Source organism: Nothobranchius furzeri, chromosome 4 (assembly GCF_043380555.1).
Source record: "Nothobranchius furzeri strain GRZ-AD chromosome 4, NfurGRZ-RIMD1, whole genome shotgun sequence".
Taxonomy (NCBI): domain Eukaryota; kingdom Metazoa; phylum Chordata; class Actinopteri; order Cyprinodontiformes; family Nothobranchiidae; genus Nothobranchius; species Nothobranchius furzeri.
The window spans coordinates 7,412,786-7,432,752 of record NC_091744.1 but is presented as its reverse complement, the minus strand read 5'-3'; the positions used below and the strand labels follow the sequence as shown (position 1 = coordinate 7,432,752).

Below are 19,967 nucleotides of genomic sequence, written 5' to 3'. Positions count from 1 at the left end.
ACATCTAGGGTCCCACGTCTAAAGCCTGGTGAAGATAAAGATAAAAATCTGCTTCAAGCTCGCTGGTTTCACCCATCGACATTAATATTATGGACATCTACTTTCCATAGGCTCCAATATCACTTTTTTGAGCCCAAATGGGAGGTGGCCACCACCGCCATTTTGACCGTGTCACAGGTTCCGTCAAGCCCAGAAAAAAAAGGGAAGAGAGGAGGAGTTGAGGCTGTAAGGCTGGGATCGACTGACGACACCCGGTCGAACTAGCTACAAGCTAACCTGAAGCTAACCCAAAGCTAATGCGGAGGTGGGAGCTAAGCTAACGGAGGTAGCAACCTAGATACAACCGGAGTTAACTGTGCACAACACCAGAGCTTCTGAGTCAGAGATACGCCGGGCTGACCGCTGGGTAAAACCGGGTGGAACACAGAGGTCTCGGAGACCTCTACAAGCCGGCAGCCGCACAGCACACAGAAGCCGCGATCAGACAGATACGTCGAGCTGCTGGGAGAACCAGCCGTCAGCCTGCCGCAGCAAATAGAAGCCGCGATCAGACAGATGCGCTGAGCTGCTGGGAGAACCAGCCGTCAGCCCGCGCAGCTAAGGAGCCGCGATCAGACAGAGATGGACCAGGCTGCGGGGAGAAACAGCCGGCATTCCGGGTGGAAAACATCGGTCTCCCGAGAGCTCCACAAGCCGATAGTCAGAACCCAGCTCCACCACCATGTTATATTTCAACCCATTTTCTAAAGTGCAGCATTATGTTAAATGCACTGAGTTTTACCCTATTACATAAAAATTTCATGGTTAAACAGTACATGTTAAAATCTAAGCTCAGCTCGGCAGTGACCTAAAATACATAAATATAATTTTACTTACCGAAAAAAATGGAGACTCCTTAGACGCTCTATTGGTGCAATTAATGCCACAGCAAGTCATTTTGTCCAACAATTGCACAAAAAATATCCAAAAAAGAATACACAAACACAGAGACTCAAAATCCCGGAGCAGTTTCCAAGCCAGACTGAGGCTCTACTGAGGCCTTTCCACAGAGCTAGTTCTGTGGTCACGTGGGTCTGATGCTCATTAATTATACAGAATTTTAGGCTTTTAATACACTTAAACAGAAGAGTGAGAAAAAAATTCACCCCCCTCAGAGTTGTCATGAGTGTAAACGAGATAATTTAAACAAAAAACATGTTCTGGTACCAGGCTGTAAACATGTTTATTTCTGCTGTGAAATTGATATTTTTAACATGGGAGTCATTGGCTGTGTCTCAATTCAGGGTCTGCATCCTTCGAAGGACCCAGCCCACCCGGCCGACGTGGGCTGCGTCCTCCGTCGGCCGGGTAGACTGGATGTTAACGGCTGTGAATTTGGACAGGCCTAGCCTTCATGAACTCCCTCGGCGAACGTTCCGTCGCCTAGCAACCATGGAACCGCTGGGCAGAAGGAACCTTAAACGATGGAGCTCGACGTTTTATTTAGCTTTTTAACCCCCAGAAACCCAAATTTAGAAAACAACTGCAAAATATTTTTTTAACCTTTCACATGTTGTTCTAGGAGGCCAGATAAACGGGCCTATTTACACATTTTAACAGCCAATAGTGTTGCAGAACTGAACAATAGGACCTATTAGCAATGTAAATGTGGTTTTAAAAAGAAAAAAAATGGGGAAGGTTTATTTTTGTGGACTTAAATCTGATGTTGTAATATTACAACCGTGGGTCTCTGGGGGTTAATCATTTCCTTGACTGTTGGAGAGCTAATTCAGAGAAAATACTTTAGACAAGCTGAGCATGAGCAAAGATGTGATAATAGTTTTTAATACTTTCTAAGGGTCTTAATTTGACCAAAACCAATTTATCACCTTTTAAGACTTTTCAAGACCCAGCGGATACCCTCTAGTAAACAATTCTCATTTGTAAACAAAAATAAAATTCAAGAGTTTAATGCAGAACTGATTTTATTTAGATATTTCTTTTACATGTACATGTTTAATCTTCCTTAACCATTTTTTCTAGCAAAGTAAAAAGCTGTCAAAGTTCTTCCTTCTCTCCTGTGCTCTCTGCTGCTCTGCCTCCCTCTGCAGCCTCAATTCCTCCCAGATCAGCTCCAGATGCTGGTCATCGCTGGCACCTTCCCCTGGATGCCCATTTTCTCCAGAATAGTCTTAACAAACATGTAAGAAAAGAAACAGGAAGAGAAAAGAGGACAACGGGTTATTCCTTTCATGTTTTCGCAGAAAAAATAAACTCAAACGAGTTTTTAAAATATGAGATGTTATTGTACCTCCATGCCACAGCCGCCGAATACTTTGCTCCGGTGATCATGTGGTCCATCTCCGCCCTAAGCTTAATAAATTCCCTGGTTTTCTCTTTTGGTCCTAAAATACAAACTTCAATTAAAATCAGGGGGAAACGTAGCGGGAGAAGTACGACACCGAGCGCGGCCGAACATACGAGCCGAGACCGCAATACAAGCACTTTTACTGTAACATTTCTAACTAAAATAACGTTCATGTATCACAAAAAGTCCTTAAACTGACAGTTTTCAAGTTTATACTTACATTTATATGCGCAATCCTCTCCGACAGCTCCCGCTTCACTGTCCGCCATTGTTTTTAAGTTTTTCTGTCGGCCGGCCCGCAAGGCATCTTGGGAAATGCTACCTATTGAAGGATACACCCGACCCATCCTTCATTCAGGCGAAAAGAAGGCCGCATTCGTCGACCGCATTTGAAGGAGTCTTCGAATTGGGACAGGCCGAGTCGCGGCGCTGTGACGTAACCGGCCGACGAATCCGGCCGAGGTAGGATGCAGACCCTGAATTGAGACACAGCCAATGAGGATTTGCTCGCTTCTGACACCAGCCCCCAGCGGATGAGGGTGGAACTGCAATTTTTCTTACTTCCGGGTTTGACTCAATTTTAAAGCTGCATTGTGGGGGCCTGGTTTCACCACGTCTTTCTATTGAGAAGTTGAACTGTGCGCTCACATCCCAAACTCTATTCTTGCACTCCGGACCTGGACTTCAAGGTACTCATCAATGTGAGACTGAAACCATCCTGATCAACTGAAGAGAACTCTGACCTTCCAAACTATTCTCCAACCGAGACTCCCAGTCCACAGACAAGCCCTTGATGAAGAACTCTTGATTTGCCTCAGCTCTGCCATAGATAGAGCTGCATAAATTAATATTACACATTCATTTTACCTCATCCACAGAGTCATCTGCAACTTGAAGCTTTAAATTAAATACTTCTGATGTTTCAGTAAACTCTACTGATGTTTTCTGTATATCATATGGTTTTGCTAACCCTTCCCAATCTCTTTACAGGAATTGCTATAAATTGTAGAACTATTGCATTACCGTAAATTCACTTAAATATGTATGTAATAGCTCTTAAGTTTATGATGGTGTTGATTTAACTGATTTCCATTATTTCACTTGTATTTCTGTAAACTGCTGTTTGACGTTATTGTCAGTCGTGTTTGCCTTATCGTGTTTTATTATTGTTTGAGCATTCAAACTATAGTGATCCTGTTTCTCTTTATAGTTGTTTGAATGCTGTAAAGCAGTGGTCCGCAATGGCAGCCCGCGAGCCACGTCCGGCCCGCGAGCCCTCTCTTTGTGGCCCCCAAACCCTGCGCGGACCCCCCACCCCCGACGGCCGACCGGGAGGTTTAGGATAGAGCTGAGGAAAATAATCAAATAATCAATGCATGAGATGCGGGCATAAATGGTTTTGCATCATAGAAGAGCACCATAATCAATTATAGTGGAATGTAGTTGTGTTATTTTAACGGCGGCACCAGCGCAGCATCCAAATCTGTCAGAGCGGTGTGCCCCACATTTACCAGGTAGGAAACTTTGATCTGCCTTTATGTGGTACTGCAGGGCTGAGCGCTGGAGTTATAACCTGAGACCGAACCCGAAACGAATCAGCCCGACCGGTTCTGTTGGATTTGGGCCGTAAATTCTGTTAATTGAGGGGATTGCCGCGCGGCAGTCAGACCGAGTGTTGTGATGTCGGGAGGTCCGGTCTTGGGGAGGGAGCGGGGTGAGTGACGGCGGCTGCAGCGTAATCATCCGTCTCTTTTATTTAGGGACACGGAGAAGTTAAAAGGAGAGAGAAATAGAAGATAGAAGTTCTTGTTCCACTTTATTCTTTTGTTTCATGATGATAAACTGATGTTAAATTCAGCTTGAAGAGACACTGGAAGGAAGCTTTGGCTCATTTTAAGTTACAGGAGATCATGTCTCCTATCTGCTCCTCCAGAGACAGCATGGACATGAGGGTTACATGGTGAGGGTCACACAGGACAGGTTAGTGCAGTCACACAGCCGAGCTGGAGGGGGACAGGTGTTGTCCTTCTTTATATTGCAAGCTTGTGTGTTATGTGCATTACAGCCAGCAATCCAAACAGCAGCAGTATAATCACAATTTGCAGATCACGTTTATTTTTCACAGAGATTGGCCGCGGATTCCTCTTCCTGTTGGCATTCTAGGAATTGAAACTAGGAATCGAAATAAAAAACTTTGAACGATTCCGGGAAAAATGAACAGTTGAAACTGGTTCCAATGGATGCTCGATGCCCAACCCTACTACAGACATAATTCCACTATCTGAGTGGAGTTTCTATTCTGTCTTCAAAAGCCCAGAAGATTCTGCAGTGCGTGTTGACATTTCAGGAGGACAAGATTGTCAGCCTGTGTTCCCAAACAAAGCTTTCGTCTGGTAAGACTGTAGGATTCCACACTCTGAATGAAAAGTGTACTGTTACAGCTCATAATCATTAAATAATCATATGGTTGAACCAAATGTTATTTGAGTAATGTTTGGATAATCTGTGCCTAATTCAGTGAAGTGAAATGAATATTATTATTACATTGAAAGATGTATATGTTAGGATCAGCAATGTTGATTTAACAAGGGAATCATCATCATGCTCATCATAAGATATAAATTACGGTTAAGGCCACATATCGCATAAGTTTAAAGATTCTTTATCCACAGAACATGAACACCTTGTATTAGATGAAGGTGTGGTTCTGAGGGATGTTTGGTAAACCTACAAACATGTCAAATTCTGATTTGCCAGAGTCGTAACATGGTGGATTAATAAAACAGGATTTACTTCCCAATTAACTCAAGTTTCTAGCTGACACCTCGATTCGGCCAAATCGGGAAAGAAGTCTTTTTGAAACAACCTCCTTTCACCTTAATTCAAAACCTTGCCACAACGCTGCAAGTGATTACAGACACAACAGCTCATTCCAGAGCTACTGCAACTCTCAAGATATCCTCTTGGATGCTTAATCTGCAGACCCGAGTTGTATCTCATGACCGGGGAAGTTGAACTCAGAGGAAGTGACCATTCTCTGAGGATCGTGGTCTCGACGTCCGGTGACCTCACCACTCTGACCACAAACCTCCAGACCGCCGGGAGCAACTCATACAAGGGTATCGTAGACTGCATACTGGTGTCTGATGCCGTTCTATAAATCATCAACTCTCTAGTTTATAGCAGACCAAATTCTGTTACACCCAGAACTCACAGTTTCTTCCAGATACGAAGGTTCTGATATACACCTACTTCACACATCACCATTCCATCATCACATATTACATTCCATCACATATCCTTATTCATAGCTTGTTATATATTATAATTAGTCTAGAAAATAGTTTATTTTTAATTATATACTTGACTCTGTCTGAATTAATACGAAGTGTGTTTATGGTCCCTGAATAAGCAAAGAATCTTAAATTCTTCTGGTTAAACATTCAAAGATCAATCAGGTTGATATTCTATATTTATATAGAATCATCACATCTTATTGGTCATAATTTAACCTCACAATTTCACTACATAATGGCGAGCCAGCCACATATGAGCGACCTGAGCTGGAGGTTAATAATTGATCCACCTGGAAACTCCCGATTCTACCTGGATTCTCTCTGGGTTCAGCTGCAGCCTGACACCCTCTGGCACCAAAATCCTCCTTCAGGTTTTCCATAGATTTCTTCAGGTTTTCTGAGGTGTTTTCAGCAGACTGGAGAGGACTTTTGGTGTTTTCTAAACAAAACAAAGTGAACTACTGTAAAAACATACAAAGACAGTTAAAACCAACAGACATTCTCAAGTTTAGGTAGCTTACATATCTTCCCGAGGCCCAGAGATGGCTTGTAGCTAGCGATGGGTACCGAATTCGGTACTTTTTAAGGTACCGACCGAATTCCATAGTACCGACTGAACACCGATTCACGTCATTTGAAACGGTGCCTCGTTTCGGTACCCGTCCTTCGCAACAAGAACTTGCCTAGACAGCTGAGCAAGAGCGTTAAGTCGTCGGTCGCTGCGAGCGAGTTGTAAACAGAGCAGCATGGTAGAAAGAACGCACGCTAAAGCTTGGGTCCACTTCACTAAATGTGATGGGTAACTGGGTGATGATGAAACCAGCGACAACGATCTAAGTGAGACATCATCTTAATCTGCTCCAGTAGGTAAATAAAATGTTTAAGATAACGTTAGCTTAATATGTTAGCTTCCGTTCTGCTAATGGTGTGTTCGCTTTCTCCTCGGAACTCTGAATTTCCGAATAGAAGAACATGAACGCGCTCTAAAGTTTGGCTTCACTTTACTAAATGCGACGGGTGATTAGGTGAAGATGAAACCAGCGACGACGATCTAAGTGTGAGGTATCATCGTTTTAATCTGCTCCAGCAGCTAAATAATCTGTTTAAGATCACGTTAGCTTGATAAATTAGCTTCCATTGCCACCATTATCAGCTAATGGTACGTTCGCTTTCTCCTCGGAAATTCTATCTTCCCAATGGGAAAAATCAAATGAAAAAGGACGGCAAAAGGAATGAAGATACAGAGTAAATTTAGTTCACAGTAAAGATGTTTGCTTCAGTTTAATTATCAGCTTATAAAACTACAAGGACGATGTTAAAATACAAACAGTTGCATGTTATTTCTCGTGATATTTATCAAATATGGTTATATATTGAGAAAAATATATATTGAAATATTAAACACTCAAAAGTATCTAAAATTGATACCGTTAAGTACCGGTATTGATTCCTAGGTACCGGGAATTAGCACTGAATCGATTCAAATGTCAAAGGTACCCATCCCTACTTGTAGCACTAGATTTTATTGTATCACATCTGTTAAGATCAAACATTTTAAATCTACCTTTTTTATTTGGCGGCTTCTTCTTCTGGCCCGCTTTGGCGGGCGGTCCAGGACTGTGGGATCTGGGGAGTCTCATAAGAGGAGGAGGAGGGAACTTAAGCTCTGAAAATTTTAGAAGAATACGATCAGTTTGATTTATTTATTTATTCATTTTTCCTACATATCACAACAAACTGACCTGACTGCTGACTAATTGCTGGATTCCCTTGTGTAAATCCAGTGGCAGAAGCTACCTTTTCACCTGCAGATGTGACAAAACGAATAATCTTCACCAGCTCACCTACTTACATTTAAAACACGCATCCACGGAGAGAAATCACACCCCTAAATAATGTTTTGATTACGTTCTTGTTTCCACCACACCCCAGAATAAACCAATCACCCTCTGCATTACTGTCAGCTATCACCTCTGCAATAAAAACGTGACAATATTTACTTCATATTTCTTTCTTCATGCATCTAAAATGAGTGATACCTAATTATTTATTTGCATGTTCACCTCTCTGAAGTATTGTTATCCTGGTTTCATGCGGATGTTTCAGGAGCTCCACCAGAAAGTTCTTCAGGGCTGCAGTAAAGGCCTCCGACTGCTTCACCTTCTTTGAGTCTAGACTGAGTCGAGGGGTATAGGGGTCAAAGTTCACGGCTGGAGGGAGGTTAAAATGAGCCTGGAAGGAGGAGAAACACCAGACTTTGAGGTTGAAATAATGTGAAAATGCATTTGATAAAGCTTTGGACCGGGAAAAAAAAACAATTCATATTTAATCTGAACATGATTAACATGGAACATATAAAAGCACACAGACAACCTGCACTAAAACAGCAGCAAATAGTAAAAACAACAGTGATATAATATATATCTATTAGTGGACACCCTTTCATATTATTTTAACTAGGATTGGCATCCTTATCAGTATCGGCCCGATAAGTAAAACTGTTAAGACACCGATATATATTTCCATCTAGTTTCTGTTTGTGTATTTGTTTCAGAAGGGGAGGAGGGTGGTCATGTGGTAACTGTTTGGTCATCTGACAGTGATAGTAATCCTCTAAGAAGTGTAAATGTGTGTGCTTGATAAGAAAGCCTATGATTAAATGTCACACTCATGGATTATTGAATGATTGGAGCTGTACAACAGCAGGACTCGAAGAGCCTTCATTGCAAACTCAATGGGGTGTGGAAAACCACCCTTGTGGCCAATTGTACAAGCTTCCATCAAATGTGGCATTTACCAAGGAGACGCCCTGTCCCCGCTGCTGTTCTGCATAGGTCTAACCCCCCTCAGCCACATAATCAACAAGATACAGACTCAAGAATGGAACTACAACCAGCCACCTCCTCTGCATGGATGACATAAAGCTGAACACCAAAAGCGAGCGAGACATCGACTCACTGATCCACACCACCAGGATCTACAGCACTGATGTCATTCGGACTTGAAAAGTGTGGTCGGATGGTGACAAAGAAAGGGAAGGTAGTCCACACAGAAGGGGTCTCCTTCCCAGAAGTGGCCGATATAAAGAAATCCTACCAATGGCAAGAAAGAGCTGGTCTGAAGGACAGCACAGAGGCACTCATCATGGCTGAAAAGGAACAAAACCTACCACTCTGGAGGACTTCTGCTGTGTGTTGGAGTGGCTAATGCTAACAGTTAGCTTATACTAGCAGAGGCATTCTCTGCCGATTCCTGGACGCTAAACCAACAACAGCCTTCCCCGTTGAGAGACAAGATGGGTGAGTCCATGAATGTTGCGACAGTGTAACGTAGATCTGTCAGACTTTTCAAATCCTAGAGTTTCCCCATCTATTTTCTATCAAAAGCTAATGCAGGAGACATGTGTAGGAGGCTATTTTCACGTTCAGCCTCCATAACAAACTCAGAGTGACTGATTATAATCAGAAATAATCATTATAACAGTGTTTTTTCAGTGTTCCACACCTTTAAATTGTAGAACATTGCAGCGGTAACAAAATCAACCAAGAAAAGATACCCATCAGAGAATCTGAGCATTATCTCACACTTGGGACACCATTCAACACATGTCGCTGTCGACAGAGCCCTGAAGAGCTGTGAAGAGGAACCTAGAGCGCGTCTGACGAACAGGGTGACCAGATGTCCCGCTTTGTGTGGGACAGTCCCGCATTTTCATAATTTTTCATGTGTCCTGCAAATTGAGACTCATGTCCCGCATTATTGGCAGTTTCCCGTTTTGAGTTTCAATGTAATAGAAGAAACTGTGAAAAAATCTGCCTGTTGCTGTCAAACAAATGGAGGCGGGACTTTAACGCAGATCCGGAGCGTGTGTGGAGCGCACCCGAACCACCAAAACAAGTGTGAGTGAGCAAGGAGGAGAAAACGCTGTAAACTCGTGAATCAAACGTTTTCAGAGATACTCGACAGAGTCTTTGTTGTTTTTGAGTCATTCTTTCATGTCTCTGCCCGGAGTCTGATATGAAAAGGTCAAAAGCAGGTTTTCTAGTAATTAGACAGGTCCATGATAAACACAATGGAGGCTCTAACACAGACAAGGTGCTGCGTTTTCATATACCTACATGCATGCTGAGCCCCTTAAAGCATAGTGAAGAAATAATGAGAGAATCAATGGAAGCTTTGATCACTTATTCTCAGAAATTTGAGGCAAAAAGTAACTCTAAGAAACTCTATTATTAGATAAGACCTAGGGCTGGGCGATATATCGATATTTTTAAAATATCGATGAAAGTCTAAAACAAGATACAAGATGACATTAAAGCTTTATATCGATATAACTGGTCAAACTGCTATGCTAGCAATTAGCCACTATGCTAGCGACATGTTGCTCCATCTATAAGTGGTTATTACGTGTATTCTCACAAGTTTGCTCAGTCTGAGAGCCTCTAGGGAAAATGTGCTGCTCTTAACTTTGCATTTGGTGTCCCAGTTTTTAATAATTTGGGGACGTTCAATGCCAACAGAGTTGTTTATACGACCTGCTTGTGCAGACAGATGAGCCATACCCCTCCCTCTGCTGTGTAATCAGGAAACATCTACGGATAGCCGGAGTGGCCAAATTACCTCAAACGTATTTTAAGGGTTTGAATAGTAAATTATAGGGTTAACGTCTTATTTTGAAGGCGAGCTCAGTGGATGAGAAATGTTCCGGTTTTCCGCTCTGGTTTGCTATGCTAGTAAATACTCCGTTAAGAGCGATTCTGTTGAAAAAGTTAAGAGTTTGTAAGGTGTGGGTTACGGTGACAGTAGCCCGAAAATAATACTCATAAAGAGCAACCAGTGACTCTGTGTCATTACAGTATAATCGCTTATTTGCGCCAATACTGTTAGATTTTGCCCTGATAACTAATTACTCCACGGAGCATGACCCATGTGATCTTCAGTAGATGCAATTACATCATCATAAATTTAGTTGAACATGATACTTTTTTTTTCTCTGGACAAGAAACATACAATATGGGCCACCTCTAGATGACATTTAAATAATTATACATTAATTATAAATATATAATTTAAAAGTGCCTGTGGGACATTTGATACACCTCTAGCTCTCAACTGTGTGTGTGTGTGTGTGTGTGTGTGTGTGTGTGTGTGTGTGTGTGTGTGTGTGTGTGTGTGTGTGTGTGTGTGTTAACAGACAGCAGTACCAGTGTTTCTAAAGCTCAAACTGGTAGAGAATAGGCACTAGGGTTTAAGTTTGACAAGAATCAATACATTTGTATGCATTTAATCTACTGATTTATGTATAGAATTTCTCAAGACAGCTTGTAGTGAGTTAACATGCAAATATTATACAGGATGAAAAGCATTGAGATATATATCTTTTAAGTTTTGGTCCATATCGCCCAGCCCTACTTAGGTCTTAATTTTTTAGAGATTAGAATCTGATGTTTATTCTCTCACCTAAAATCTAGAAGAGATTTGTTGTCATGTTAAAAAAATTGTTTTGTTTCTGAATTAAGAAAAAAATAGCAATAAAGATCGGATATTTTTTCTATGACATGCTAATTTTAGTGGAAAATTAATTAAAAACAAACATAAATGATCTAAAAAATATTTCTGGTACTTTTACTGTCATTCTGTTGTGGAAAACATTCAATGAAAACTAGGGTTGGGCATCGTTTGATTTTGAACGATTCCGATTCCAATTCCTCGTTTCCATTCCGGTTCCAATCGATTCCCGATTTCGATTCTTTCGAGACATTCCATGTTTTAAATGAGCTAGCTAACCACAAGTCCTACTTGATTAAATAATCTTAACTTCAACATGAATTTTAATTCTATGAACAATAACATCACCTTCATTTAGACAGAAACATGTTTTGGAGAAAAAAAGAAAAAGACTTGCAGCACAATCAGTGTGTTTGTTTCTGACCACAACCAAAGTCTGGAAGAAGCCTCTGGGAGGCTAAATGTCTCCAACATATCCAGGAACATCCAGCTGTTTTTAGCAAAAATTCTCAGGATGATCAAGTCCAGGATGACCGAGAACTACACCTCCATGCTGCAGCAGCATTCAGTCCGAACAGAAGGTGAAACTTAAATGTAGCTGCTGTTAGTAACAATCTAGCAGACTTTAAACATTAAAACTCTCAACAGAAATAGTTCAAAATGGAAATAAAAAATATTATTATAATTATTTATTGTGGCAGAAGCTGGTGTGGTCCACCACAGAGAAGCTTCACTAGCATGATGACTCTTTTGCGCACCTCAGGTCGGCAACAAGATGGCGCCTGTGCTTGGCTTAGCCGCAGTCACCGGCCACTTTTTCAAACTTTTCTCCACTAACCTCCTCCTTTCCACCTTGCTCCTGTCTGCGATCCTCTTCAGTAGTGTCCCTGCTACCATCTCCTATGATCGCCAGACTCTTTTGTCCTTCCGTTTGTTCACGATCGCCCAAGATGCACCGAGGATGTATCATCCTGTTTGTTTACCTGAGTGGCGCACTGGCCCGGAGCCAAACGACGGTCCCGAGCTGCGCACCTCTGACTGTTTATCCGGTCCCGGGAAAACGTCGTAGGAAAAGAGTTAAACAAGCAGGAATCCAGGTGAGAATAAGACTTCTCAAAGCATGGTTTATCTAGTAAACATCGGCGTGATCTTCTAAGTTCTTGTCCTTTGTTTGGTGACCTGAGCGCCACATCTGCATTCCCGCCAGGCCGCGTTGCAGCGCGGTTCATCCGTCCAAGTTTTTTAAGGTCGGTTTATCCTCATTCCTCAGTGGTTTCTCCTCCTGTTCCCTCCATGAGTGGTCTTTATAAACACTGTTGATCTAACCCTGCTAATTTACGTCCACTAACTCCAGCTGTTTCTGTAGTTTCTGATTCCTCCTCCTCACTCAGCATGGCTCTATTAAATACCCGCTCTGCTAACAATAAGTCTTTCCTGCTCAATGATCTAATTCTCTCTAAAAACCTGGATTTTCTGTTTCTGACTGAAGTTTGGCAGCAAACATCTGATTATTCTGCTCTGATTGAACTCTGCCCGAGTGGTTATTCTTTTCTTAGCCAGCCCCGGGGTTCTGGTCGTGGTGGAGGCCTAGCTGTTGTTTTCAGAGACCATCTTCCATGTAGCTCTACAACCTCTGGTCACTTTGCTTCCTTTGTACTGCAGCTGATTAAAGTCGGGCGTAAGGACCCGTTCTACTGTGCTGTGGTCTATCGTCCACCTGGTCCAAACAGTTCTTTCCTTCAGGAGTTTAGTGACTTTCCATCCTCCACTGTGAAGCTGTCCAGACTGGTGATTGTTGGTGACTTTAACATCCACGTTGATGATCCCTCTGATCACTTTGCCATGAATTTCTCCAGCTTTATGGACTCCTTCAGCTTTACCCAGCATGTTTCTGACCCCACACACACCAGGGGGCACACTCTAGACCTTGTTTTTACCCTGAGTCTAAATGCTGACAGTGTTTGTCCTGAGGACGTTCATATTTCAGATCACCACTGCATTTTCTTTAACTTGTCAGTTTCTGCGTCCCCACCTCCTGCTCGCCGTATGGTTAGTTCTCGTTTTCTTAATGAGAGCACAGCTAGCAATTTTTCTGCTGCTTTTGATCCACCCTGTTCTTCTGATAACGACCCAGATTCCTTAACTTCTCAGTTTAACGAGCACTGCCTCTCCATTCTGAACAATATCTGTCCTGTCAGAACCAGATCAGTTCCTGCAGTGAACCCTACTCTCTGGTTTAATGACAAGCCTCCGCAGCCTGAAGCGCCAATGCAGAAAAATTGAGCGTTTGTGGAAGAAAGCCCATCTCCACGTCCACCTGCTGCACCTAAAGGATCTTCTGACATCCTTTAACTCTGCAGTCAGAGATGCTAGGGGTGCCAATTTTTCCAACCTGGTGTCCCAGAGCAAAGGGAACCCCAAGGTGCTGTTTTAAACACCATCAGCAGCATCATCTCTCCTGCCTCTCCTACAGCCTCCATCCACTCTGTGGCAGACTGTGAGAACTTTCTGTCTTTCTTTGTGGACAAAGTCAATAAGGTTAGATCTAGCATCTCTCCTTCAACCTTATCGCTGCCTCTGCCGACTCCAACCAGACCCATCATCCTAGATAGCTTTGCTCCTGTTTCTTTGCCAGAGTTAACCAAACTAGTTAACTGTATGAAGACCTCTGCATGCCCCCTCAACATCTTACCCTAATCTTTGTTTAGAAGTGCTTTTCAGTCCATCGGTCCCAGCGTGCTGTCTATAATTAATGCTTCTCTGGTTTCTGGTCAGGTCCCTGCTTACTTTAAGAACGCTGTAATCCACCCGCTTCTTAAAAAAACGAGTCTTGGTGCCTCTCTTCATAGCAGCTTCAGACCCATCTCTAAACTTCCGTTCATTTCCAAGATCTTGGAAAAGGTTGTGGCTAAACAACTCACAGCTGCTCATGATCAACATAACATCTATGATAGCTCCCAGTCAGATTTTTGTAGAGCTCATTCTACTGAAACAACTCTTCTTAGGGTCTCTAATGACCTTCTTACTCACAGTGATGCAGGGGACTGTTCTGTTCTGGTCCTGCTGGACCTGACTGCAGCCTTTGACACGGTTGACCATCACCTGCTACTGGAGAGGCTGAGAGACTGGGTAGGCCTATCAGGATCTGCTCTGGAGTGGTTCTCCTCTTATCTCTCTGAGCGCTCCTTTTCTGTGGCCGTCTCCAAGTTTAGGTCCTCCACCACCTCCCTTACCCATGGTGTCCCACAAGGTTCTGTGCTGGGGCCTCTGCTCTTCCTCCTCTATCTGCTTCCACTTCAGCACATCCTGAGCTCCATCAAAGGAATCTCCTACCATCTTTATGCAGATGACATCCAACTGTACATCTCCTTTAAGCCCCATGAGATGTCGAAGCTGCAGCTGTTACACACCTGCTTAGACTCTATCAAAACCTGGATGGCTGGGAGCTTTCTACAGTTGAATGAAGATAAGACTTAGATCCTCATCTGTGCCCCAGACAAGCTGGTTCCCTAAGTCAGAGACTCTCTTGGTCAGCTTGCTTCTCAAACCAAACCTTCTGTCAGGAATCTTGACGTGACCTTTGACCCAGCTCTCACCCTGGATTCTCATGTCAGTTCTCTTGTTCGCTCTTCCTTCTTCTATCTCAGGAACATTGCTAAGCTGAGTCCCATTCTATCCCGCTCTGAACTTGAGACTATTCTCCACACCTTCATCTCCTCACGCTTAGACTACTGTAACTCTCTTTTCACGTGTCTGAGCAGAACCTCCCTGAACTAGGGTTGTCACGGTAACCGGTATAGCGGTAAACCCCGGTAAAAAAGTTGACAATAAAAATAACCGTCCAGTTTTTAAAAAACTATATTATCTCGGTGGGTTTACCGTGGCCGCGGTTTCGGCGCGATGACCCTTACCAGCCACCGTCGCTTCAGCTGAAGTTCCCGCTGCGCGCACACGCACTTTTTAATTTGCAACGGCACCAAAACTTTGAAGCTGAAATAATGGCCGAAGGAGGAGACGGCAGCGCCCAGGACATCCATCAGCCCTAAAAGAAGACTAAATCGGGAGTATGGGCATATTTTGGATTTCTGAAAAATGCTGAGGGACAGTTAATAGAAGACCGCTATCCCGTTTGCAGAACGTGCAGGAAACAAGTGTCTGCAAAAGGCAGCAACACTTCAAATCTCATGGCACATCTGCGTGACCATCACCCACGTCTCCACAGCCAGTGCAAGGTAAGTTAACATTAGCATTTTAGCTGAAATGCATGACGTGAGGACTTTTGGTTGAGGGAGAATGCAACGAGTCACTATATCCTGCAGCCGCAGCGTCCTCTGCCAGCATTTAAACCGTGTCACGGACACCCTGTTGCTGGATGAAGCATCTTATTTGTTGATGATGAAGAGAAATATACAATTAGTTCCTTGTCATGGATTTGTTTACTTATTCAATGCCATTTATACTTGAACATTTGGATTTGATTACATAGTGTAGTAGTTATTTTAGTAATTTGTTTAAAGTGGATATTTATTTTAAATACATATTTTTTAAGGTTGACTTGTACAGTGCTCAAGTCAAGTGTGGACTGGAGTTTTAGATTTTCATTTTGATAATGAAGAAAACAAGTATATGAGAAAACAAGTGGTGTTTCTTTGATTTGTTTACATATTGTTTATGTTTTGAATGTTTGGATTTGTATAATTTAAACCTGCACTGACTACTGTAACATGTTCCAGAAAAATAAGCTATTTGTTCCTTTACTTGTGAAAAGTTGCACTTTTGCTAAGGCTTTGTGTTATTTTAGGTTTAATAAACACTGTTAAACCTTTTCAGAACTATTTCAGTTTGTGTAGAACAGGACTATCAATGCTTTCTGAACATATGCAACACCGTTTAAAAAATACCGCGATAATACCGAAAACCGTGATAATTTTGGTCACAATAACCGTGAGGTTAAATTTTCATACCGTGACAACCCTACCCTGAACCGTCTACAAGTGGTTCAGAATGCCTGTGCTCGGCTTCTGACCAAGTCCTCCAAACACACCCACATCACCCCGCTTCTCCTCCAGCTTCACTGGCTGCCAGTCAACTTCAGGGTTCATTTCAAGATCCTGGTTCTGGTCTATAGGGCCTTACATGGACAAGCACCATCTTACATTGGTGATCTTCTTAGTCCCTACACCCCCAGCAGGTCCCTGAGGTCCAGTGATCAAAGCCTACTGATTGTGCAGCGCACCAGGCTAAAGACCAAAGGTGACCGATCATTTGCTGCTGTGGCCCCCAGACTCTGGAACTCTCTCCCCCTGAGCCTGAGATCAGTGGACTCAGTGGTCTCCTTTAAAAAGCAGCTGAAGACTCACTTGTTCAAGCTGGCTTTTGTATGACCTTCTACATCAGGGTCCGAAATTAACACTCGCCACTCGCCAAATGCGAGCAAATTGCTCCATTTGGCGAGTACATTTCTGAGCTCTATCTGCCACATGGCGAGTAAATGTTTAAACCAAATTAGTTATGTTTATCAGTCATCTTCCATGGATTTCTGATACTCCTCCTGCCTGCATGCAACGTACGTGAAACGTGAGCGCCGCATCCAACGTCATTTCCACCTATCCCATTCAATCAGTTTATCAAGTTCACATTTAGCTTCGTGTTAAAACTAGCGGTGAAATGTGGCAGTTTTAAACTGGAGTCAGCCAGCCTTCCAAAAGAAAACTCATCGAACTGGAAGAAAAACCACCAGGACCAGTGGCAACCAGAAGATTTTGTGAAAAGTGGCGGAGTCGTGAGACAATGGCTGCATTATGATGGCCACATAGCGTTGCTGCCTTTCACAGACACTTTTTCCTCTCGTGCTTTAAACAGGATAGCCATCTTCTATAAACTGTCCCTCGGCATTCTTCAAATATCCAAAAAATGCCCATACTTCCGACTTTGTCTTGTTTGAGGGATAATAAATATCCCGAGTACTGTCGTCTCCTCTGGCCATTATTTCAGCTTTAGCTTAAATAAAGTTTTGGTCGTAAACAACAAAGTGCGCATGTGCCGCCGGCCACTTCAGCAGATGATACGGTGGCTGGTAAGGGTCACAGCGCCTACGCCGCAGCCACGGTAATCCATTGAGATAATTTTTTTTAAACAAGACGGTTATTATTATTGTCAACTTTTTTACCAGGGTTTACCGCTACACCGGTTACCGTGACAACCCTAGCCCTGACACACTTTCAGATATTCTCATGGTGAAGCTGTGTTCTCCAGAGATCAAGGACTATGACCCAAATGAGGCTGTAATGCTTTGGCACAAAGACGGTGTCAGAAGCAGGAGGCCAGACTTCATGGACAGAGAAAACAAGGAGTCTGGCTAGATTTCAATGAAAGAAATCATAAAAACATCTCTAAAAATAAATAAATAAATAGTAAAAATGACAAGAGTTGTTTTTCTTATTAATTGATGTTTTAATTATTTTGTCACTCTGTTTGGAATCGACATAATATAGAATAACATACTTTAGGTAGATCTAAATCATTTAGAATTTTGGCCGGTAAAAAATATGCTTGGCCGGTAGATTTTCATCATCTACCGGCCAACTTGGCCGGTGAGTAAAAAATTTAATTTCGGACCCTGTTCTTCACCACTCTCTCTTTATTCAGCTCTCCCCACAATTCCACCTTCCTCAGGATCCACTGATTTCCCTCTTTCCTGTTCACTCTCTCTTTCTTAACATTTTTTTAATCACAATTGCCTATTTTTGCTCATTTTAAATATATTTTTAAACATTTTCTAAATGCTTTTTATATTTTTAAATTTTTTGTTTTTGTGAAGCGCCTCATGATTTTTATCTTTAGAGGCGCTATAGAAATGATATTTTCTTCTTCTTCTTAATTATTCTACAGGTTAATGTTCAGCCTTCTGACGCTCGAGCGGCTGTGTCTGACTGCTGACGCTCCGTGTGTGTTTTTATTTCTGCAGTGAGACAAACTTACCTCACACCGCCCAGTTTGTTCTTTAAAGCTTCCATTAAATCCACCGTGTTGACGCATTCAACAAGTTTCCTCTACGCTGCAGGAGTTAAAGTTTACATGACGGAGTAAAAGTTCGGTTTATATTTAGCTTCAGGTGTGTGACGTCACCTGTGTTGGGAGTAATAACGTTTATAAGGTGTTCTTTTTTAGGTAACGGAATAATCTAATTAATTACTTTCCCCACTGTTGCAATGCTGTTACGTTACTGGGGATGGAAGGTTGTGCGTTATTATGAGCTTGTTGAACGTTGAGCAACAGTGTGAGGCTTTCTGACCGCCACACTTCAGCAGCAGCCAGGGAGAGAGAGGTGTCAGTGGCGCACTTACAAACACGATGATGATTGGCCGGGTGGGCGGAGACCCTCAGTGTTCTCACTGTCTCAGTCACTGCATGCTGTAGACCCAACAGAGCAGTGATGGAAAAAAACGCCGTTTAAAATATCCGAGTTACAAAAAAAATTTTTTTTCCCAGTAACGAGCAAACTAATTACCGTAAATCCTCTAATATTCTGTATTTAATTAACTGCCGGGTATCATATTTTGGCCGGTGTCGGAGTCGGCGGAGGTGAATAATGGCCGGTTTTTTATTGTGGCCGGGTGGAATGTGGTAACAAGCAAGTACGGGGGGCGGTTGTGTCATCCGTCTCACTTTTGATTTGCCAGTGATAGACCGCGAGGGTAACTTTAACCGTGCGGAGACGAAGAGGAGGCGAAAATGTGATATCAAGTTCAAAGAGAACGTGCTGATTATGCTGCAGAACACCGGGAAGCAGTAGCAGGGGTTGTATGAACTAGTCACTAGCAGTGTTAATTTTGTTGACAAAATATTTTCGTCTTTTTTTTCGTCACGAAAATATATTTACAGACGAAAATGAAACAAAAATTCAAAATAAAAGCTTGGAAAAAGACGAAGACGATAATTAAATTGATTGAAACTTTTAGTCAACGAATGAAAGACGAGACGAAAATCTACGATGACGCTCTTCTACATGGCGCTCTATGGTGCGGTGCGACTATTGTGTTGTTTTGAGATGCGAACGTAGTAGAAGACAAGGGGCGTGGCGTGCCGTGAACATGCGGGACGACGTGAGAGAAGACAGACCCTGAATAGTATAAAGGGGCAGGTATGCGCGGTATGCTAAACATAGCTCACTGAATATATCGACGGCATAAGAAGAAGGAGTAGAGGAAAATGTTAACTGCTGGGCGAAAAAGAAGAGAAGATGTGTGGAGTCAATTTTCTTATGATAACATTGCTACCAAAACTACATGCCGAGTGTGTGGACTGTCGTTCCGAGGAAAGAACAACGAATCTGAAGAGGCATCTACAGAATGGCCACTTCGCCATTTTCTCCGAGGTAAATCCACTTAAATGTTGTACACGTGACGACCCGAAAAGTAATATATAGGCAAATAAAACTGTATCAACACTGTCATGTTGGGATAAAAATTCGGACGTACCGTATTTTCATGACTATAACGTGTGTTATTAGGGAAATAGCGGGTGAGCAGTGTTGATGCATGATTGCGCATGCACCGTGAGCGGTTCTGGTACTTTTTGGGTCGCAGCCGCTCGCTGTACGTGCGCTCTAAACCAGGACTAGACCAGTAAAGTGAAGCATGCTGTTGGCTGTTAATAATTTTCACAATGTCTGGTTTGCACTGATATGATCCGAGTCCCGAGCCCGCACAGATCTTTTACCGGTTCATTTTGTAACGATATATATATATATATATATATATATATATATATATATATATATATATATAATGTGTGAAATCTCAAAAAGCAACAGG

At 42.5% G+C, this 19,967-nt stretch overlaps 1 protein-coding gene across 2 annotated transcripts in view; it reads right to left on the bottom strand.

The window, feature by feature from the left end:
* LOC107380604 (E3 ubiquitin/ISG15 ligase TRIM25) overlaps positions 1 to 19,967 on the bottom strand; it is a 37,895-nt gene that overhangs the window by 5,971 nt on the left and 11,957 nt on the right. Inside the window, exons 5-8 of one of the 2 annotated variants that reach the window (XM_070550042.1) lie at positions 7,707 to 7,875; positions 7,386 to 7,448; positions 7,208 to 7,309; positions 5,954 to 6,082 (exon numbers count right to left, since the gene is read on the bottom strand). In XM_070550042.1, the coding sequence (XP_070406143.1) occupies positions 5,954 to 6,082; positions 7,208 to 7,309; positions 7,386 to 7,448; positions 7,707 to 7,875 (463 nt within the window). The remainder of the gene's footprint in view (positions 1 to 5,953; positions 6,083 to 7,207; positions 7,310 to 7,385; positions 7,449 to 7,706; positions 7,876 to 19,967) is intronic. The other variant, XM_070550041.1, reaches the window with a different exon arrangement.